This window comes from Nannobrachium achirus, assembly GCF_963921795.1.
Source record: "Nannobrachium achirus genome assembly, chromosome: 14".
Lineage (NCBI taxonomy): Eukaryota > Metazoa > Chordata > Actinopteri > Myctophiformes > Myctophidae > Nannobrachium > Nannobrachium achirus.
Window position 1 is genome coordinate 46,160,049 of NC_137821.1, and position 24,142 is coordinate 46,184,190.

At 42.6% G+C, this 24,142-nt stretch overlaps 1 protein-coding gene across 3 annotated transcripts in view; it reads left to right on the forward strand.

Moving 5' to 3' along the window:
• LOC308298328 (H(+)/Cl(-) exchange transporter 5-like) overlaps positions 1-24,142 on the forward strand; it is a 96,456-nt gene that overhangs the window by 11,612 nt on the left and 60,702 nt on the right. Inside the window, exon 1 of one of the 3 annotated variants that reach the window (XM_080741909.1) lies at positions 8,898-9,023. The exons of the other annotated variants lie outside the window; for them this stretch is intronic. Coding sequence (XP_080598035.1) covers positions 8,936-9,023 — 88 coding nt within the window. The 5' untranslated portion in view covers positions 8,898-8,935. Of the gene's footprint in view, positions 1-8,897; positions 9,024-24,142 lie in introns of those variants that run through there. 3 annotated transcript variants of the gene reach the window in all.

Genomic DNA, 24,142 nt, shown 5'->3' on the forward strand with positions numbered 1-24,142 from the left:
CCTCTTTCCATGCCATACCTGAAGGCAGCATTCAAGAGAATTAACTCATTCGTAGTTTACGGCCGTAAAGCCCGTAGATTTCTCTATGTCTTTCACTGCCGGCTTCTCCTACCTGTTAACGTGGGCGCTCGTCCAGTTCCCATCGTGCGTGGATCAAACACTGCTATGCATCGTGTGTTCGCGTATTCCATCAGCTTCTCGAATCCGTTGAAATTTTTTCAATTGATCAATAAGTTCTCCATCTGTAAGCCGCGGAGTTTAGACAGAAAGCTAACGGGCCAAAATAGAGGACGGACATCCGCTTCCGGTTCAAGGGACTCAATGTTAAGTTGTCCGCTCAATAATGTGTCCGTGTAGAAACCGATCACGGAGCATTAGTTCCGGCCTATTTTAGTTCCGCTTCGATAAAAAAAAAATGTTTAATTAATTTTTATTACATTTACGGGTTCTACGGGCATGGCAGAGAAGGGGTACAAAGGGGTATTTTGAGGGCAGAGTTTGAGTTAATTGCCTTGTTCAAACTCTCCTGAACTTTAATACAGCATCTTATGTTGAAAGAATTGCCCTCTTTGTGTAGAAATCCATGCTGTACGCCACATCTCCAGTACTGACTTGATTATGCTTAGTTTAGTGTGAAAATAGCCGACCTACAAGCTCACAACGCGTCGCAGCGCAACGCGTTGTGAGCTTGGAGGTCGGCTATTTTCAATATTTTCACCAAACGCTCTTTTAGAAATTTCAGAGCCTCTGCCTCTCTAACATTCTCTGCACGTGCCTGATGGGCAGTCTCCTGAGGCGAGAGGAGTAGAGGTAAAGAGAGAAAATGCTTCTTTTAAACTTTACTGGAAACAACTTTTTATTTAAAATAATAACTTGAGCATGAGCTTGTACACTACTGTCTGTTGCAATGTGGGATACGGAAGTGCGCAAACACAGTGTTTTGGTTAGCGAGAGTCTGATAACTATAAGGTTACTGGTTTTCAGTGGTGAAAAAGGATTCGCGTGTTTTACTTAAGTAAAAGTATCAAGTCTTTGAATATTTTGACACGATTCTATAAATGTCTTCTAAATCCTTCTTCTAAATCAGTGGTTCTCAAACTTTTTCATGTCAAGGACCCCCAGAATTACATGTATTTGGCCTCGGACCCCCGTCTCAAAATATGTTGTTCCAGGGACCCGCCAGAAGCAAATATTTGAGTTACAAATGTTCGCTTTTAAAAACGCATATTCAAAGATTTGCTTAGAATGTCAAGATTTTCCAAAGGTAGATCTACAAAAAAGACAGATCTACAAGCTCGCAGTGCAGCACTCTGTGCACGCTATGAGCTTGTATATCTGCTATTTTTTAATAGTTAAAGCATAAAATGATTAAAGTGGTTCCTTCCAGCTCTTAGTGGGTTAAGTATAGTATTTAAGTAAATGTTCTTAGTTACTTTCCACCGTTGTGTGGGATACATACGGAAGTGTGCAACCACAGTGTTTTGGTTAGCTATAGTCTGATAACTGTAAGGTTACTGCATGGTTTCACTTCTCTGTGCCGAGTGCAGTCTCAGGGATTGGTTCTTACTGGCCGCAGCAGGGTGGCAGGTGGCTGATTATCGACTTATCAATATCTTATCAATATCTTGATATAAGACTGGGCCTTCGGGCGGCCCAGCGTCTTGTCGGCGACCTGGCCAACTCGGAACAATGTAAATAGGGAATGAATGCCCCGCCCTTTAATGCAAACCCCATTATACCTGTTTTCATAGGACCCATTTTGACCATCTGTCTGCCTGTGTCCATTTATGCCCATATATGGAGATATCTGTATCTGTCTGTCTGTCGGCGTCCATTTTATGTCCATATATGGAGATCACTGCAGTTATAGTTCTGGGTCCATTTTATGCCCATATATGCCCATATATGGAGATATCTGTCTATCTGCGTCCATTTTATGCCCATATATGGAGATCTCTGTATCTGTCTGTGTCCCTTTTATGCCCGTTAATGGAGCTCTTTGTGATTCTGCGTCCATTGTATGCCCATATATGCCATATATGGAGATATCTGTTTATCTGCGTCCATTTTATGCCCATATATGAGATCTCTGTCGCTTTTTCAAACAGATGGTCAAAACGGGTCCTATGACAACAGGTATAATGGGGTTTGCATTAAAGGGGGAACCGGCACTGTGTCTGCAACACAGTCGGAGGCACAGACAGATACAGAGATCTCCATAATGGGAATAAAGGGACACAGACAAACAGATGGAGGAGGAGACAAACTTAATGCAAACCCCAATATACCTGTTGTCATAGGACCCGTTTTGACCATCTGTTTGTCTTTGTCCACGTATGCCCATATATGAAGATCTCTGCACACACAGTACCGGTTGCGGAAAACTCTGATGTCAGACATCAGCTCCGCATACGGGCATTCATTTTATTCCCATATATGGAGAACGCGCGTGCCGGTGGGACGAACGGTTCTCGAGATACGCGGATTACATACATACATACACACTCACAGAGATTTTTTGTTGACTCATGTACGTACGTGATGTCAGAGCCTTTTATGAAGTGATGTCACAATGAGTCAGCGCTTGCGCCGATTTCCTCCGGAACAGCCTGATGTCAACAATCAGCCCCGCATAAGGAGATTCCGAACGTTTCGCGCCGGTTAGGGAAAACCGCGCGTCGGGTCGGGTCGAGGCCCGGCACTGCACTCCGTGCCGCGGCGGGGAACGCGCGTGCCGAATCTGAAGCCGGTGGGACGAACGGTTCTCGAGATACGCGGATTACAGACAGACAGACAGACAGACAGACACACACGCAGAGACTTCTCGCATTTATAGATAGATTAAGATGTTTTCACTTTTCAATATTTTTCAACAAATATAAAAATTGCAGATCTACTAATTGCAACTCATTGTGGGCTGGTAAATTGGCTGTTGTAGCTATTTTTGAAAATCATGAAAAAGAAAATTGACATCTCACAATATTAAATTATCATCACAATATCTCTATCAAGATATTTGTATATAGTGATATATTATTGTGTTTATATCGCCCAGCCCTATAACGACGCTCCTGCCAACCCTGTCATGACGCAGTTGACACAAGGCATCGACTGCCAAAATTCCTCGATTGCTGAACCATAACCTTTTGCTATGGACTCTCTGATAGCCTTCTGTTTGTCCAGGCCTGAACGTTTATAATCCGAGAAAAAGCGGCGATAAAACTTCTGTCTTCCACCCCTCCTGGCCGAGAAACAGCTCGGCCTTAATCTCCTGTTGTTGTGTGGAAATGCGTTCTTTATTTTTAGCCTGCCATTTACACTTTAACCGTTGTCATCAACACCGTCTAATGATTGACCAGCAGTGTGACAACGTGTCAACACCCTCGGCAACACTGTCAGCTCTCTCGTCGTGGTGCATTACAGCTGTGTTCATCAGAGCCACAAGGTCAGCTTAGGACAGCGGGCGGATGCAGAGGAATAAATAGAACAAAGGATGAAAGGGGAGGATAATAATGGTATGGAAGCAGAATAGGAGTTTTCTGGCACAACAGTCACGCACTTCCAATTAAGTGCACGGGGGAAAAGGAGTTCTAATGAGGTCAACACTGCAGACTCCAGCAAAGCAAACCCTTGTAGTATATCGTTGTTGTCGGGTGGAAACCTTGTATGTCCAAAACCGTTTGTTTTGTGTTTATCATTTAAAAAATGATTTAAACTAGTGAAAATAGCCGATCTACAAGCACACAACGCCTCGCATCGCGAGGCATTGTGTGCTTGTAGATCTGCTATTTTCACTAGTTTTGTGCGACAGTCTTGTATCATGAAGCAGGGCTTTACTTTATGGGAAAAAAGTACAATTGTGAAACTTGGAGATACAAGGTTTCTGCCTGACAGTGACAATATGGAACAACGTTATTGTTAGACCAGAGTATTTTGGCTTGTGGCCTTTGATTACCCTGATGACTTCACAAAAGCTGTTGAAAAGATGCACCTTTTTTAAAGATTTACTTGATCCAGAGAGGGATTTAGCTGAGCACTCCTGGCACGCCTGTTATTTTTAAACGGCACTTAACAGCTTCGCACTCGTAAATTACAGAATCAGGCCGGAATATTTTAGTTCTCTTGATGTCAACATAAAGTGCATTACTCCCTAGTCCCTACTATCAAGTACAGTAGCCAAACCAGCTTGTGATATATACAGTAGCGATATCGTGACGGTAAGTCATAGAACTTCTGATTTCAGCAAGACTTGAGTGTAAAAAAAGCAATGCTCAGCTCGTGGGAGATTGAAGAATCCAATGTACCCAGATTCATTACAATGTACAGTATGTGATCCAAAACAACAGTACAAGACACAGGGGCTCAGGAGTGTTCTTGAGCAAGACACTTAAACCCTAACATACTCCCAAAGAGCAGGCCTTTCATGGTTACATCTGCAATTGGCGTGTGAATGGGTGAATGTGACTAGAGAAATAACCTCATGCAGTCCATTTGGTCTCATGGTTCATACTTATAACTAGAAATGTATTGTAGGTTTCAAGCCAGCCTCATACATTAGCTAACATCTGGGAGACACTCAATACAAGATGATAATATCCAGCAATCCGAAGTACTAATGGTACTTTTAATATTTTTTAAGTTAATTAAAAGTAAATAAATTGAATGAATTAAAAGTACCAGAAGGACATCAGAGTACTGGAAATGATCTTCTTGTTGTGAGTCTTCGTGAGCCGTGCATCCGGCAAATACATACATTTATACAGACTGATTGTGCTCGTTTTTGTTTGCGCTACGCAATACAACGCACGTTGTCAGGCCAGGCGATCATTAACCCATTTAGGCCTAGAATTAGAAGGATTCAAAAGACACTTATAGAATCGGGTCAAAATTCTAATTTTCACGATTTCTCAAAAATAGCTGATCTACAAGCTCGCAGCGCGGCACTCGGTGCCGCGCTGTGAGCTTGTATATCTGCTATTTTTCAATAGTTAAAGCATAAAATAATGAAACGCAAAATGTGTACCCGTTCTAAATGGGTTAAAGTCACCTTTTATTTATGCGTAGCTCAGTTCTTCTGCACAAATCAAATTGAATCACGTGGACGGTGGAGTTAAAGCTGATTTCTTGCAGGAGCAATGCTTTCTTTACTTGGTCTCATGACTCATTGTCCAGTAAAACAGTTAGGAATAATAAACTTTATTGCATAAGGATCAGATGGCTCTTTTCGAAAGGCAACCCAGAATCTTCCTTAACCTCAAACGTTCCAGAACCCATGACGTTCTGTGAGTGGCATTTTTACGTTTCCATTGTAACCAGAGCAGAGCCACCCCTAAACGGAGAGGTAACGGTCCGAAGACCCCCTGGAAGACGAGATGCATTTCAAGTGGTTTATCCTCAAATCAAGAATACAAATCTCCTGATTTCGCAGTTATAGAAACATTTTGAAAGTACTGTATTAAGTTCTGTCTTCCCAGAAGTTGAACCCAGGGTTAGTAGCACTGCGTCCTGAGCAGAGAACCTCAGGTGAAACCGATCCATAGTGTATGGAAACAAGTACCAGAACCCCTGAAATAGGTTTCATGGCACAGTTCACTTAGTTCTTGAAGTCACAGACACATTTTTATGGGTCGCAAGTAAAATTTCCTACACTTATTCTTTTTTGTATTGATATTACATTAAAAGATTTTCAAAAATGTTTAATGAATTACAAATAATAATTTCATTACAAAAAGATTTAAGAAATTCCATAAATTAGAAGAAATAACTGATCTATAAGCTCACAACGTGAGCCTGTAGATATTTTCAATAGTTGAGAAAATTTGGTCTCAAGCTAAAAAAGTTTTGGAACCACAGATCTAATTGCATATCATGTTGTGGTTCCCAAACACTGGGTCAAGGACCCAGTTTTATGGGTCGCGACTTGAGTAATAAATATCCAATACAAGCTGGTAGATCGGCTGTTTTCACTAGTTTGGGTCCTGTGGGGGGTCTTGAGCTAAAACATTTGGGAACCACTGCGTCATATCGCAATGTGTTGCACAGATTGCAGATGCAAACATGCAGTGAAGACGAGAGATGGGGGAAAATTATCCCGCGACCTCTGACCCTCTCCTACGTACGTACTCCATAGACGGACAGTTATGACAAGGCATGGTTCCCATAGCAACCCCCAAACCTCAGCAGGTCAAAGTTCAGCTCACCTCACTGACTCACCCTGGAACTGAAAACACGATGATGCACTGAGATTGTGTGTGTGTGTGTCTCTCACAGATGTGCGCTTTTCCACCGGCAAAGAACCGGTTCGGGTTCTTTGTCGTGGCTATGGGATGAACCAGAGGTCAGCTTTTCCACCGAGAACCGAGTTGGTTCCAAACGAACCGTCAAAGTTGGTTCGGAAGTAAAATCCTTGGTTCCAACTTCCTCTGGTTCAATCTGGTGGAAACGCAAGCCGGTTCGTGGCCGGTTCGCAAGAACGAACCAAGGTTCCAAGAAAGTTGAACAGCACTGGTTCTTGAACCAAGGTTCTTTTGGTGGAAAAGGCCCTAGAGAGAAAGGTAGAGTAGGCCTGTTACAATTATTACATAATCGACCTAATCGCAATTATTTTGTCATAATCGTCATAATCGTTTCCATGTTGAAAAATGTTCATATATTTCAAACATTTTCTAAAATAGTGGAAATAGCAGATCGATGCGACGCGTTGTGAGCTTGTCGATCGGCTATTTACACTATCAATGTTCTTTTCTAAGGTATAAAGTTGTCAAATATGTCAGTAATTTCTTTGTATATTTAGGTTATGACTAGTGAGTCATATCTGCCATGTGCAACTTCAAAGCCTAAACAGAAATGTAATTGTCAACGACGAACAATTAAATCGTTAATCACAATCATTTGGGTGACAATTAATCGCTGTGTAAAATGTCATCGTGACAGCCCTAAGGAAGAGTACAAAATAATAGGTTGCATAAAATGGTTGTTTTTTCTAGGAGACCAGCCGTGTGTGTAGAAGACGTGAGTGAGGGGAAAAAGTAGTTGCGTAATTGAAACTCGATGCCAGCAGGGACCCCTGCTGTGGTTGGTTTTACTGCAAGATAGATGCCCCAAAAGCTGTCCTGCTGCCAACAGTCCTCTCTCTCTCTCACACACACACACACACACACACACACACACACACACACACACACACACACACACACACACACACACACACACACACACACACACACCACAAAGGAAGAAGTTGTTGCAACACCCAGTATACACCCAGGAATCCGGGGAGATTCTGCAGAAATGCAAGATTTGACAATTACACTACACACACACACACACACACACACACACACACACACACACACACACACACACACACACACACACACACACACACACACACACACACAGAGAGAGAGAGTTCTTGGCTCACGCCTCGGTTCTCCTTCTCTTATGACTTATGTTACTGGAAGCAACGTCTGCTTTGTTCCACAGTTCCAGAGTAGTTTGACCCACTTCCTGAGAAGGAGCTTCCAGACACTGGATCATACCCGTACTGGAGTGTTCTTTAAGGGAGTGTTTCTTTTTGTACATTGTTGTCTTTTTAAAATGGAGAAAATCGATATGTACAGGCCAGGGTTTGGCCCCTAAAACATTCCTTGGCTCACATGGATTAAAAGTTCTCAGTTTGGATTCCATAGGAGCAAGCGTGTCATCTATAGCGGTGGTTCCCAAACCTTTTTAGCTTGTGACCCAAAAGAGAACGTTTGCCCAGGATCCAAGCTAGTGAAAACAGCAGATCTATGTCGCTTCGCGCTGCGTTGTGAGATTGTAGATCTGCTATTTTCACTACTTCTTAAACATCTGTGCTGTAATTTATGGAATTTCTTAGATTTTCTTTGATTTCATAAAATTACTGAAAAACATTATTGAATTTGCTTTTTTCTGAATGTTTTTTGGAAATATTTTGAATTAAAAAAACAAAATGTAGGAAACCAAAAACAAAGGGACCCATAAAAATGTGTCTGCATGCGACCCACAAATGGCGCAGCAAGAATCTGCTGTTTTTGAATGGCCAACGCTAAAATCTAAACATGACACGGATGTAGAAGTGATGCAGTTTCTATGGCGACTTCAGCATCATGATGAGTTGGAATCACCTCCTGGCTCCCAGGACCAATGCAGAATTGGGGTCATTTTCAAGTAAATGTTTGAGTACATTTTTATTTCATCAGTTTTCTTTACCACATTCTTTTTTTTGGGGCAAAAATTGCTCCTCAAGCTGTGAGGAAGGTCTCACGACCCAAACATTGCTCTGACTCTATTTATTAAACAACTCTTTTGAACTTGCAACCCGGCAGTGTCATTGTGAGGGTCTGATCTGTCCAAGATTCCTATTGTTTAGTGTCTGAACTGATTAAATTGAAGATGATTTGATGCGTACGGCCCTGTCCTCCCTCCAGCGCTTTGTGCATCTCACAGGAAGCAGCCTTTCTCTCTCTCTCTCACAGCCAGTGAGGTCTCACAGGGTCAACGACCTCATAAACAGACACACACACACACACACACACACACACACACACACACACACACACACACACACACACACACACACACACACACACACACACACAGCTTTTTTATTTCCCTACCAATGACTTAAACAGATCAACCAATCTCAGAGAGTTCTCCAGGCACACGGAGGCATATTAAAGTCCATCCAATCATCATTCACTCACACAAACGCATTAGCCAATCACTGACGTGAGGTTCTACCTCACGTCGTCTCGTCCAATCAGAGAACGCTGACGTCACCCTTACTTCCTGGTTGAGTTCAGATGAAGGGAGGGGAGATATTTCTGCCACTTTGCTGCCAGTTTGAGTTGTAGCTTTTCCTTCAGTGGATGTGTTTTTTTGGGGGCACAGAATGTAAAATATAGTCAAAATGGACTGGGAGTTCTGGAATAAGCAGATCGATGAGGATGAGGAGGATTTGGTGGAAGAAGATAAAGTTGAAGTTGAAGCCGATGGTGGTGAGTTAGTTGGGGACTGCAATGAATGGTACATGTTGTCAACAGCCTTTCTGCTCTGCCAGCCTGCCTGCTTATCCATGTTATTGTTCAATGGACTTTGTTTAAGTCCAATTTTATGCTGTCTCCTGCGGAAATGGTGGACTCTACTGTGTGTGTGTGTGTGTGTGTGTGTGTGTGTGTGTGTGTGTGTGTGTGTGTGTGTGTGTGTGTGTGTGTGTGTGTGTGTGTGTGTGTGTGTGTGTGTGTGTGTGTGTGTGTGTGTGTGTGTGTGTGTGTGTGTGTGCGGTAGTTAGGGCTGTCACGATTGTGACATTTTGCATGACGATTAATTGTCCCACATATAAATGCGATCAACAGTTTAATTGTGCTCTTGTTGTTGAAAAAAATGAAACTATGGATAAAAAATTACATTTCTGTTTGGCTTTTAGGCTTTGAAGATATGACAAATAACCTTAAAAATACAAATAGATTACTGACATATTTAATAACTTTGATACTTTGCTGGAAAAACCCAAACATTAATATTGGAAAAAGCCAATCGAAAGGCTGCCATTTCCACTGTTTTTGAAAATGAAAATATACGAAACTTTTTCAACGTGAAAACGATTATGCAAAATAATTGCGATCATCTCAAATCATTACATTATGTAACAATTATGACAAACCTAGTTGTCGATGTAGTTAACAAGGCTTGGCAGGTTTCATTCACATTGTTTTGGTCACATGTCATGTGTGTAAGAGAGTCTTATGTATGTTTGTGGATGTGTGTGTGTGTACTGCAGTGCACAGGTCTGTTTAGTCCTCACAAAGGTCACCAGCAACAATCACATGATGGATCTTATTTCCAGAACATAATATTATCCTGTTGTTTACATCTGGTTCACATAGTTAGTTAGTATATCAAAGAACACAACTCTTATCATAGCTGTTTGAAGGTCAAGCCCTCAGTCTCAATTGATTCTACTACTTGTCACTCGCTGTCATGTCATTGCGGTTTTATTTCTATGACAGAGAAACCTGAATGAGAGAGTGATTCGGTCACTTGACTTTGTTGGTCAGGTATTGTATTCTCTGTGGCTTCCTCTTCCTTCTGGAATGCACCTAGACATACTGTATCTCAGACTCTCCCTCCCTCCCTACTAGGGTTGGGACAATATGAAAATTTCATATCACGATTATTGTGACAAAAGAAATAGCGATTTACGATATTATCACGATAATCAAAATCCATTATCCTGGGGCAGAACATTTGCCAAAAAATAGCAGATCTACAAGCTCACAACGCGTCACAACGCGTCACAACGTGACGCGTTGTGAGCTTGTAGATCGGCTATTTTTTGGAAAAGACATCTGATAAGAGAGTGAAAAAAAGACTATCAAGTTTGAAGTATCAAGTTATAAGTACCTTTTACCAATTATAGAGGGTTTAAGTGGTACCGGATATGCAGCTCTGCAAATAAAGTGTGAATTGATCCCAGTGCATGACGGAGGACGATAGCACGATAAATTCAATCTCTACGATACGATTATCTTGAGTGTTTTTTATCACGATAAACATTAATATCGCGTATCGTCCCATCCCTACTACCTACCTTCAAAACCACCCTGAAAACCCACCTGTTTACTTTAGAATAGCCTTTTCGAGTAAACTTTGAGGTCAACTCGTTCTTTTTATGTATTTTATTGCCTTTAATTCTTATCTTTTGCTTATCTGAGTTCTCCTAATAAAGTCGTTCTCTTTTCTTAAGTATTATTTAAAGCGTCTTTGAGTACTTAGAAAAGTGTTATATAAATCCCAGAATACAGATATTATGCCAGGAATCTAACTCTTATTGCTGGGCAATAGATACAAATTATATATCACAATATTATTTTGGCTCACGTTCATTTGTGACGTACGTGTGTGTGTGTGTGTGTGTGTGTGTGTGTGTGTGTGTGTGTGTGTGTGTGTGTGTGTGTGTGTGTGTGTGTGTGTGTGTGTGTGTGTGTGTGTGTGTGTGTGTGTGTGTGTGTGTGTGTGTGTGTGTGTGCACGCGCGTTAGTGCGGTGTGTGCGTGCGCGTGTGTGCGTGCGGCAGAGGGATGGCATTATCTTACCGATTTGCTAGATGCACCGTGTGCTCACAACATTTTAGTCTTTGCCGTCCGTTTCGGGCAATTGCCTTTACAACATTGCTGCCATTATGGGTGGTGATGCAGACCAGCTGCTCCTCCATGTCCTTGGCTGTAGGGAACAGGATTTGCTGACGTTATCTTTCTCCATTCGGTACTCATCCTCTCAGAGCAAGAGGAGCAGAACATAGATTTCTCCTTGTGAAGTTTGTTTGGCTGACTTACAGGAGCGTCAAAGCGAGTCGTCACTCTCTTTAACTTCATCCATTGATTGTACTAGTCTAGAATAATGTGTTTTATCTTCTTAAAGGAGTAGTTCACCCCCAAAATGATAGTATCTATGACATAGTTCAATACTGAAAATGGGTGGTCTTCCCCTTTAAGGTGACTGAGCAGATTTGTAGTGTTGCTTGTCTTCTTCGTTACATCCATCATACAAGTAGTCTTGTATAGCAGGGGTCTTCAATGTTTTCAGGCCAAGGACCCCTTAGCTTAGAGGGAGGTAAAGCAGGGTCCCCCACTACATATTGTATAACATTGTGTTGACTTGTTTGACAGCACTGTCATCAATATATGTTGGATTCATATTAATGTTTTTTTAACCACTTAAATCATCAATACTTAGTAGATTTGACCTTTTACTCTGTACTTGGTCTGATCTTTTTTTACACCAAACCTATTAGCCAGAAATAGCAGATCTACAAGCTCTCAAGCTCTCTGATCGGCTATTTTTTGGCGTAAACCAAAAATAATAGGCGCTGCGAGGCGTTGAGAGCTTGTAGGTCGGCTATTTTTGGCTAAAGTTCTCCTCAGAATAGGGATGCGAGGGTTCAAGTTGTTAATTAGAAATAATTATCCTATCACACAAAGAATTGGCAGCCCCCCTGTAGTAACTCTGAGGACCCCCGAGGGGTCCCGGACCCCCTGTTGAAGACCCCTGTTGTACAGACTACAGTTGGCTGCTCTGTATCAGTTTGCCTCTAACCATTTCTAAATGACAGATATTACGATACTATATTTTCTGTGTATCTGCACAAGCCGTGGGCGAGGGCATATTAATAAGCAGCCAGGCCCGAGGTTGGTTTACAGAGGTCTACTACAGTGAGGTAATGCCCAGATTATCATCTGTTTATGGCATATGTTATGGGTGGCTGAGTGAAACATTGAATGTGTCCTCAGGCACACCTATTGTACACCCCACGTCCCCTCCCGCTCACTCGGATCAGCTAACACAGGTGCATGTTGTCAGGGGCGTCACACCAAATTCTGGGCCCTGGGTACAAGGATTCACTGTGGGCCCCCCATGAATGTTAACTATTGAAAAATAGCAGATATACAAGCTCACAGCGTGGCACAGAGTGCCGCGCTGCGATCTTGTAGATCTGCTATTTTTGGAGCGGTGAAAGCGCTCCCAATAGACAGGTATGTCCGTGGGTATGTGGGTGGCTGGGTGGCTGGCTGGGTGGGTGGCTGGCTGGCCATGTCCGTAGCCTGGCAATACCTTGAGTGGCCACACACAACACACTAGTTAAAGGAGGGGCGCTGTTTTGTGCAGGCCAGGCACACTCACCACTCACTCACAGGCACAGTTTACTCACTCACTCACTCACATAGGGTACAGCTGCTCAAATTCACCGCTCCACTTCGAACCGAGGTTTGATTTTTGAGAAAATGTGTGCAAGAAACCTATGTTTCCATGTCAGTGGTGCTCAAACTTTTTCATGTCAAAGACCCCCAAGATGATATGTATTTGGTCACGGACCCCCATCTCAAAATATTTAGTTCCAGGGACACATTTTCACGACTTTTCAAAAATGGCAGATCTACAAGCTCGCAGCGCGGCACTCGGTGCCGCGCTGTGAGCTTATATATCTGCTATTTTTCAATAGCTAAAGTTACTAGGGCCCCTCCACCTTGGGCCCTAGTAACTCAGTCCCACTCTCCCCCCCCTTGTGACGCCCCTGCATGTTGTTGTTCCGACACATTACTTCGACGTTGTGTGTTTGTTAAACTCTCCTCATTACTAACCCTATTCCTAACCGCACGCATAGCCATGTAGTCGGAGTAATGAGATGTCGGACTGACGTGTGACCCCCAGCTAACACAGGGAAGCTGGCAGAACCTTCGCTAAAACATCAGCGACAACGCACCACACATCCCAGACTCTTCTCCCTCCTGGCCCCCAAACTGTGGAATGAACTCCCCATTGCAATTCACCCTTTGTCAAGTACCGCCCGTTGTCCTGCCCCTCTTCACACCCATTGGTTGCTGTGTCTTGGTGGGACATTCCATCCACTACCATTTTAATTCAGTTGCTTCGTATTGTTATTCTGTGTGTTTAATCCTAATTTCAAAAACTTGGTCTCTGTTAAATGGAGCCTCTCAGGGGCAGTATAGTTTTTAAAGGTTTTATTTCTCTTTTAGCAAATTCGACATAAAAAAGGCGGGACGAGGCAGATACTGTAGACTTGTGTAGAGCCTGCTGGTTGGTCAGTCAGGGACCAACCACAAGGCTATCAAAGGGTGAATTAGAGCTGCAGACTCACTCCCTATCTTCCGCCATAATCTGAAGACTCACCTCTTCAGACTCCACCTTAGCCCATAGCACTTACACTCGCCCTAGCCTCAACGAACCTTCCAGGCTTATGCAAAGGCTAAAATGTAATTTAGATAGCATGTTATGTAGATAGATGCCAGCCAGGTCAGCTGTTGGCTAGTTCAGAGCAAGCCCCCAGAACCCAGGGCTAGATTTGAAGCAACCCCGATGGTGGCCAAAGTTGGAACTGCAGCCTAAACGCGCATTTTGGCCCCGCCCCCTCCACTCCAGACAATCCTTCCTCTGAGCGGAGAGCAGCGTGACGTCATTTGTGGTCTCTAGTAGAGACCAATTTCCCCCAGAATGCACCTGGATTAGCTACATGCTAGCACGTAGCCGTTGCTTCAAAACGCCACTGAGCACTTGCATTGAAATGATAGTGGGGGCGGGGCCGGTCCGCTCTCTATTGTTTATATACTCTATGGTTCAGAGCCATCTGCGTTAGTTGTTTCTGCTTCCTCAAAGGGACGAGAGGCGGGACGAGAGGCGGGCCATATTCTAACGAGACTATGAGGTGGGCGGGGTAAAGTGGTGAGGAGGGTGGGGGGAGGTGATGATTGACGAACTCGTCTCAAGAGTGCCCCCGAACCAAAAAAGGACATTTTGGTATTGCTGCTGAACAGCCTTGACATGAAAGAACTGACCATGAAATGTATTATCTGAGTGGTTGTTGAGGCTTAAACCTGTCTAAGAATTTATTTTGAGACAATGTTTATACAAAACATATAGTTTTAGATGCGTTTTTAGATACATGGTGTGGCCCCTTTAATGCCTAACCTGGTCAGTGTGTCTCCTGACACCAAGGCACATCAGTTCTGCGTTTCAGTTATACTCTATATCAGTTGATCTTTTCTCCAAGTTGTTATTTAACCTAGTGACTTCTGGGCTAGTGGGCTACGTGTCTAAAGTCCACCCATACATACAGCTCTGTCTCAGAAAAATAGAATCTTGTGTAAAAAAGCATTGGAAGCAGCACATGCCATAGCATCCCAAATCATCACTGACTGCAGAAATTTCACACTGGACTTCAAGCAACTCTTGACGTCAGAAGGTTGACATTTCTATCTTTGTTTTGAGTTTTTCACTGAATGCGTAATGTATCTATGAAAGTTAAACTTTTTTTTTTTTTTACAATATGCATTTTCTTTTAGACAAAGCTGTAGTTGTTTCGATCAAAGTGTTAACAGCCTAGATCAAAAAAAAGAAAATACAGATGCTGTTGAAGTTGTGCTTTTAATTGGTTCTGTAACAATATTTCCCCCCCTTCTAGTTGACTATAATAACTGATCACACCAATCTATGCTTTGCTTTGTGATTTTTCACAGCTTTTTCTCCTCTTTTTTTTCTGCATAGTACTGTGTTCTATCCGTTTGTCATTCAATGTTGTAAAGAGTTAAAACAGGATCTCAGTGTGCTTTCCTGAGCGTATCCTTTTAGTTGACCTTGTACCAGTGAATTAAACTGTCATGAAACTGTACCTTTTTCCTTGGCAAACTTCTAATAAATGCCTCCATCAATCAATCAATTAATCAATGAAGTTAGATGGAGGGCTTGCACTTACATACTGTAGATATATGTTTAGTTGACGCGTGTAATTTACTGAATATAGATACCGCTGACTCATTGTTCGAGTATAGCTGCGGTTTTGTAGTTGTGACTGCGTAAGCATTTTAGGTTGTATAGCCTACATAAATACCTTAAAGGTACAGACTGGAAAAAAACAGTGGATGTCACCGCACAGGAATGTCTGTGAAGGTTGCTCGTCACAAGGTGTGTGTGTGTGTGGCGTGTGCCTGTCACAATTATTACATAATCGACTTATCGCAATGATTTGACATAATCCCAATGATTTTGTCATAATCGTCATAATCGTTTACATGTTGAAAAATGTAAAACATTTAAAAACTAGTGGAAATAGCAGATCTACAAGCTCTCAACGTGTCGCATTGCGACACGTTGAGAGCTTGTAGATCGGCTATTTCCACTATCAATGTTCATTTTTAAGTATGAAGTTGTCAAATATGTCAGTAATTTCTTTATTTCTTATTTAGGTTATGAGTCATATCTGCCATGTGCAACTTCAATTCAAAGCGTACAAGCCAAAAATGCAATTGTCAACGCCAAAACATCATCACAATTAATCACAATTATTTGAGTGACAATTAATCGTCATGTAAAATGTCATAATCGTGACCCTATGCGTGAGAGAGATTTGGAGTGGGAGTGAGAGATAATGATAAGGGTGAATTGAGAGCATTGGGATCTGATGTTTTTAGTGAGAAACTCTCTCCCTCGCACACACGCACGCACGCACACGCACGCACGCACACACACACACACACACACACACACACACACACACACACACACACACACACACACACACACACACACTGTAATGCATAAAGGAGAGCAAACAAGGACACAAATATAAAAGGTACAGATAAGGTTATGTCTTCATTATACAATAAGCATATCACTCAGTACTCTGTGGGTGTAAGTAACAGCTTCGCCGCCATATGTGGCGGGCTGGCGACTACTAATTATGGCAGAGACAGCACAATACTTTGCCAGCCATATTGCTTCCTTTTTGACACACACACACACACACGCACGCACACACGCACGCACGCACGCACGCACGCACACACACACACACACAGAACTGAAAGAGAGAGTGAGTGTGTGCTTATGGTGTTTGATAAGTTCAAATGTGTCACTCACGTCCCACTTCAGCCCTAAAACCTGAATGACTTGTAAGCTCAGGTATGCAAATCCCTCTGCCACCGCAGTGCAGTGCACACACACACACACCTGTTAAAACTATGCTTCTCTCTCTCTCTGTCTCTGCTATCAGAGCGAGGCACACCCCACCTCACACAGGCTCACAAAAAGCTAGCTTTCTAGGCTATATTGTGTGTGTACTAATACTAATTCAGGCATTGACACTAAGGCTTGCCCACCTGCCCCCGGCAGGTAAATAAAACGTCAGGGCAGGTGAAGTTGGCTTTCAGGTTGCCCGACAGGGCAAGTGCTCATTTGAGAGGGGACACAAATGTCTATAAACACAACACGAGATATCTGTCTAAACAACTGAACGTGGCCAGTGCGCTCGGTCTTCTGGTCTGTGGAATGTAAAATAAGAGCACTATTTACCTATAATGTGCTGTTTTTACTGTTGCTACATTTAAAAATATAAAATAACAAGTGTGAAACCATAGACATATTCAATCATAGCTAAAGTATTTGGTATTTGGATTTGGAGGTATTGAGGTATGACATTTTATCGCACAGTCCCAGAAAGTAAAGAAATAAGTGTTAAATTGAGCGGTAATTAAAATCGTACCTATCATTTTATAATGAACGATTTACTTTTCGGGCAAGTGGGCATTACCTTAGGGCAAGTAGAACATGACCTGTACTTGCCCGATGGGCAAGTGCCTTAGTGTCAACCCCTGCTAATTGTACTACTTGATTTCTTTGGTTATTCTACTGTTAGACTGATGGCAGGCACTTGGTTTGATTTTGATTGATTGAAGACTTTATTAAGTTTGCATAGGAAAGGGTAGTTTCATGACAGTACAGTTCACTGGTAGGTACAACAAGGTCGACTAAAAGGATACCTCAAAAAAGCTTTCGGGCTCGTTTCGATTGGGGTCCCTTTTTATCTACGTTCCTGGATTACTATTGATATGCGTTTGATGTATTACCTTGTGCTGTCCTTGCTTATTGTATGTCTGCCTGGATTAAGAGCATCTGCTAAATGCCTAAATTGTACTACAGTGCTGTAACTTCTACTTATAGCAGTTAATGATAAAAAAAATTCACACCCATATGTCCTTGTATGGGCCGCTCTGTCCGTGACCTCAGCTGTGGTGACATGGGTCTCGTGTGAGCTGTTGGTACTGCATACAGTACGGTACATTGGGACATAAGGACCTACACACTAAAGGGGAGCACACACCGGCTGCGGATGGTGCGTGGACATTTTTCACCGCGCGGCAACGCCTGGACAATAGAACAGTGGCGTATCGGAGCGGTGGGCGAGGCCGGTGTGGGTATGTTAATTGAAAATAATAATGCGGCTGTTTTGACGTGTGCCGCCTGCAGCCGGCGTGTCAAACATGGAGACATAGGGGCATAGGGACCTTAAGTCAAACGTAGGAGCAGTTTGCACCGCTCAAAAAAGTATAAAAATAAACGTTAATCATACTGTACAATAAATGAAATGGTGGTAGGGGATTGAAAAAAAAACGTCAATACTGAAGAACACAAGAAGTGGTTGTGTTGGCCTGGCTATGAACTGCAAAAGGCATTTTAAGTTCATGTTATTGTATTGTGCTACGGTTTTATTATCTGCTACAAATCACTTGCCTTTGGGGACACATACTGTGGGAGTGCTATTGTCTGACACTGCGTTGTATTGTAGCACTATGTGCTATCTATGCTCTTTTCATTTGTAATTTGACAATTAGCATAACTGCCATATCCGAGATTAAAATGGACTGGGCGGAAATGGCTGTGTCTTAGTTCCAGTGTTTGAGTGTTAACAGCTATGCTGTGAGACTGTGTTTAGGTGGAGGCTAAACAACAGCAGCTGTCAAAATAGGGTCTGTTCATGTTGGGCTTGTCTTCAGTGCAGGGGAGGCCTTAGCTATGTTTCACCAGTTTCAATTGAAACGGGCCTCAGCCACCAGGGGGCCTCCAAGAGCTAGCCAGCAAGCCTTGTTCAACTTGCAACACACTTATAACACTTTTTAATAATCATGTATTCTTAATATAACACCATTTAGGTCAATGCTATAACATTATGTAGTGATATAATAATAATAATAATGTAAAAATAGCAGCCAGTCATTGACTATAGGTCAACTTCTGTGTGCGATTGTTGCGCGGCTACTGTGGCCTCGGTGCGCGGCGCGGGGGGGCCTCATCAATAGCTCTTGAAACGGGCCTCCAGATTACTAAGGCCGCCCCTGCTTCAGTGACTGCAGCCTGTCTGCAGAGTTGGAGGTTAAATCCCTGCGGTGGCTGTGAGCAAGGCACTGAACCTGCTCACTCATCGTCACTGTCAAATTTCTCTGGATATTAAGGTGCCGGCTACATGAAGGAAGCTGGATATTTCTGAATCTAGACATTTTTTGGTGCTGTTGGGGCTTGCAGCCACACAAAGCTGGATATTTTGGCCACGAAACTGGATATTTTTGAGTCCGGATAAATAAGTGGAGAGATTGAAAAATATCCGATTCACTGGATCCGTGTAGACAGGGAACCCGGATATCTCTGAAGACTTTACTGTGTGTGTGCTTGTTAGACCTAGATATCTTTGTCGTGTGGACCTTGATATTTTTCTATGTGGATACCTGAAAACCCGGGATATATGAAATATCCAGCTCTGTGTGGACCTAGATATTTTTCTATGTGGATATCTGACAAACCGGGATTTATGAAAAATCCAGCTCCGTGTAGCCATGGCCTAAAGCAGTGTTTCTCAAGCTTTCAAATTTCAAGGTCTCCACTTAACTCTGACAGTGTACAAATGGAACCAAATGAACCCTAACAGGTTCATTTGGTTCCATTTGTACACTGTCAGAGTTAAAGACATGTATAGGTCAATTTAGGCCCCCCCTAAAGGAACCCACAGAGTCCTTGGAATCCACTTTGAGAATCACTGCACAGTGCACTAGAGTATAAGATTTACATTTTCGTATTTTTTTCCATTTCAGATTTCTTTTGCTGTATCATACTGTACTGTACTTCAGCATGTTAACTTTATGGCACATTCTGTCGAGCATCTCGGCATCACTGCAAAACCTCTTGGAGATGGAAGCAGGGAAATAATCAAAATGTTTAGTTAAAACTGAAAGGTGTATTTCCTCATGCCTATAGACAGGAAGCCAGTTTCCTTAGCCACCCCCTCCTGTCAGATCATTAAGATGTCTCGTATGAACGCTCACATTGAAGACATAACAGATTAACCAATTGTTTCATTCACAGCCGCGGGACGTGCGTGCGTGCGTGCGTGCGTGCGTGTGTGTGTGTGTGTGTTTCACTTCCTGTCCTTGAGCTCAGCCAGTCTGTGATTGGTCGATCCGTGTGTTTATTGTTGCAGACCGCGGCTGAGTCTGTGCCACGTTGCACAAGAGCTTTTGTCTGGTTTCCACTTGAGAAATGTGGTGAAAGTTTTGCCCTTTTAAATGCTCATCAATAACCACGTTGTACGAGGGAGTGAGTTATCGATGTGTGAGCCTGTGAAACGTGTTCCAAACAATGCACAATTGTTCTGTATTTCTTTGAGGTCAATAACAATCGACTGGTTAGTGGTGCAAGCACTTTCCCAAGGAGTCACAAGTGTGTGTGTGTGTGTGTGTGTGTGTGTGTGTGTGTGTGTGTGTGTGTGTGTGCGCGCGAACACGTGCATGTGTGTTAAATACAGTACAAGCGAGTGTACAATACAACATGCACTTTTACTGTATCACATACAGTAGTTGTAGATCTGCTATTTTAGAAAAACTGTAATTTTTCAACTCAAATATTTGCTTCTGAGGGTCCCAGCCCAGGGGCTAAATATTTTGAGATGTGGGTCCACAGCCAAATGCTTAATTGTGGAGGTCTGTGACATGAAAAAGTTAGAGCACCACGGATATAGAAACTTGTGTTTTTTTCAGAAAAATCGGTTTGTGTTTGTGTAGAACAGCAAGAACATCGGTTTACTTGTGCTATTCTTTTAGGAAACAGGGTTTTTGTGTTTTTTTACAACAAGAGTTTGTTTTGGATTGTAATTAGAGAAAATAATATGAGTAATTTTTATCTTTCTATCGTGTGTGCGTACACGTGTCTAAATTCGTCTTTACCTCCCGCTTCCCATTCACAAGTTGCACCGCGATCTTTTATGGTGCAGAAATAGTAATGAAGAAATCACTGGCTTATTGTGTCTAAAAAGACATTTAGACACTACATGTCCTCATCCACTGAAATACAAACGATAGAAAGCAGTGAATGGAAAAAAGATTTCTAGTCATGAGATTTTTGCTTTCCTCCGTGTGTGTGTTCAGCGTACATTAGGGGTGCCACGGTTCAGTCAGCCCACGATTCGGTTCGCATCTCAGTTTTTGGCTCACAGTTTCGGTACGGTTTCGGTACAGTAAAAATTGAAAATTAAAAAATTTTCAGTTAATTTTAAAGATGGGGTGCAATCATTTGTTTCCCCCCTAAAACATCAGATATTATGATTATACTAGGAGGAAGATTTTCTCCAAAAAAGTGTACACATAGAGTTAAAATTATGTTTTTATGTGGCCACACCCAAAAAAATAAAGAAATTCGGTTCATTCGGTATGGGCTGTTCGGTTCGGTACAGGGCCATTCGGTTCGGTATACCGGTTCGGTTCAGTATTGTGGCACCCCTAGCGTACATACAGTGAGTTGGCGTGCGTGTGTACACTACTACATGTAGTAAGTGCAGACAACTGTCAATGGTCTACTGTAAAGTAGAAGGCATGGTTTCTGCCTGGTAGGAAGAACTTCAAGGTTCAAGGTTCAAGTTCAAGGTTCGTTTATTTAGTGTCCCCGAAGGGCAAATGGGTTGCAGCGGCATAGACAACAGTACATCAAACAATACAATAAAAACAACCAAAAAAAACAGAACACATGTAGCGGACAGATACCTTAAAAATAAAAATAAAGTGCACATGACCATAAAGTGCATGCATTAAAGTGCCATGCAGAAAGTGCACATAGTACTGGAAAGTGCATCTCTTATAGAAGGCCTAAAGACAAATAAATAAAGTGCACATACCTTATTAGGAATAGGTTATCTCCTGGACCTACCCATGGACCTACCCATAACAGCGTTCAATGCGCAGATAGACACAGGGACAAATGAATATTTGTGCCTGTTAGTCGTGGCACCAGCAGCTCGCAAGCGAAGGCCAGATGGGAGGAGATCATATTCTTTACATAGTGGGTGAGCAGCATCAGAACGGATGGACAGAGCTTTGCTGAGCACCTGTCTATTAAAAATCTGTCCTAAGCTGTTCATCTGAGTGCCAGATACTTTAGAGGCAACTTTTACAATCCTCCCAAGGGAATTCTTATCTCTGACACAAAGATTACCGTACCAACAAATAATCGAAAAAGAAATAACAGGCTCGATATAGACACTGTAAAACAGTTTCATCAGAGTCTTGTCGACATTGAACTTAGCTAGTTTCCTCAAGCAGTATAGGCGTTGCTGACCTTTTTTATACATCATATCAGCGTTAAGGTCAAATTTCAACTTGTGGTCAATAATTGTGCCTAGATATTTATAGCTGGTTACAATATCTACTGCTTGTCCATTGACAACACTCTTCTGTGGAGATGGTGGGGAACATCTAAAATCAATGCATATCTCTTTTGTTTTAGAGACATTAAGTTGCAAGAAGGCGTTGTCACACCAAGACAGGAAATCATCGAGGACTTGCCCGTGACTATTCTCATCATTGTTGAGCAGGCTGACGATGACCGAGTCATCAGCGTACTTAATGATGGATCTGTTTTGAAAACGGCTGACACAATCGTTGGTGTAAAGAATATATAAAAAGGCAGATAAAACACACCCCTGGGGCGAGCCCGTAGAAGATGGCAGGAAATTAGACAGTGTCCCATTAACCCGAACACATTGAGATCTGTTTGTTAGAAAATCAAGAATCCAGCCCACCAGACAAGGATCAACACCAAAAGAACCAGACAGTTTCTCAACCAGAACATGGGGCTGTATGGTATTAAATGCAGATGAAAAATCAATAAAGAGTAACCTTGCATGGGTTTTACTACCTTCGAGATGCTTATGCACAAGGTTAAGTAAAGTGGCAGTAGCGTCTTGAACGCCCCTTCCAGCCCTGTACGCAGACTGGAGTGGGTCAAGTAGATGCTCAGTTTTTGCAACAAGCTCAGACTTAACTAGTTTTTCAAATTGCTTCATGATCAGAGAAGTTAAAGCGACAGGTCTGAAATCGTTAAGCGATTTGGGGTTACTGCTCTTGGCAACCGGCACTATAGTGGACTGCTTCCAGAGAGCCGGCACCTTCTGCTGGAAGATAGAAAGATTAAATATATAATAGAAAATAGGGCCTAGCTGCTCAGCGCAGGTCTTAATCAGACGTCCACCAATATTATCAGGGCCGGGACTTTTCCCAGGCTTGCAGCCTTTAAAGGCCTTGATAACACTCTGTTCATCGAAGAGAGGTTTTAATGGGGGGGCTGACAGGAGACTGTTTCTCATCTCATTGTGTTTATCACTGAAGTCATGGACATCAAATCTATTATAAAAAACATTCAGGCTCTGAGCCAGCTGTTGATCAGAGGTAAAGTTGGGCAGCTCAACCTTTTTTCTTTCTCCCCCTTTAACCCCCGTAATTGCTTTCATGCCCGCCCAGGCAGAGCCCAGGTTGTTTGATTTCAGTTGGCCCTCAATCTTGTCCTTATACTTCATTTTACCAGCCCTGATTTCTCTCTTAATTTCTTTTTTCAGATTGTTCAATTCTATTAAGTTCCCCTCCTTAAAGGCTTTGTTCTTCCTGCGAAGAAGTGATTTAAGGGACTTAGGTATCCACGGCTTAGAGTTGGGATAAACTTTGACACATTTATTGGGGATGACAATTTCTTCACAATAAGAAACCCAACAAGTGACAACATCAGTCAATTCATCAATGTCAGCAGATGATTCCACGAACATGTCCCAGTCAGTAGAGTCAAGGAGACCCTGTAGGGTCTGACATGCATCATCATCATTCCAGTTTTTATATCGGATGCACTGCACTTTCCCCCGTTGTAGTTCGGTGCGGTAGACAGGGATGAGATGCACGCAGTTGTGGTCAGATTCACCCAGGGCTAGGAGGGGTAGTGATTTGTATGCGTTTTTAACATTACTGTAGCACATATCTAGGATCTTAGTGCCCCTAGTATGGCATGTCACATGCTGATGGAAGTCTTTTAATGTATTTTTTAACGAGCAATGATTCATGTCACCTAGGATGATATTAGGTGCATCCGGGGAGATTAGTTGTAACTTTTGTGTCACCTGGAATATCAGCTCACAGGCCCTAGTTTCATTAGCTCTTGGGTGGATGTACACTAATGTAACGAATATCTGGGGAAACTCCCTAGGCAGATACGGTGGTCTTAAAGAAACGGCAAGTAGCTCGATATCAGGAGTACACATTCTCTCTCGGATGATAACAGATTTGGAGTTACACCATCGCTCGTTAACATATAAACACACACCCCCTCCCGTTGACTTGCCCGTGATTTCGGCATCTCTGTCCAGTCGGATGGGGGTCCCGAACCCGTTGATCGCCCAAGCAGAGTCAGCGTCGAGGTCGGAAAAAAAGGTCTCAGTGAAGGCTAGGATACATGTGTCCCTGAAGTCG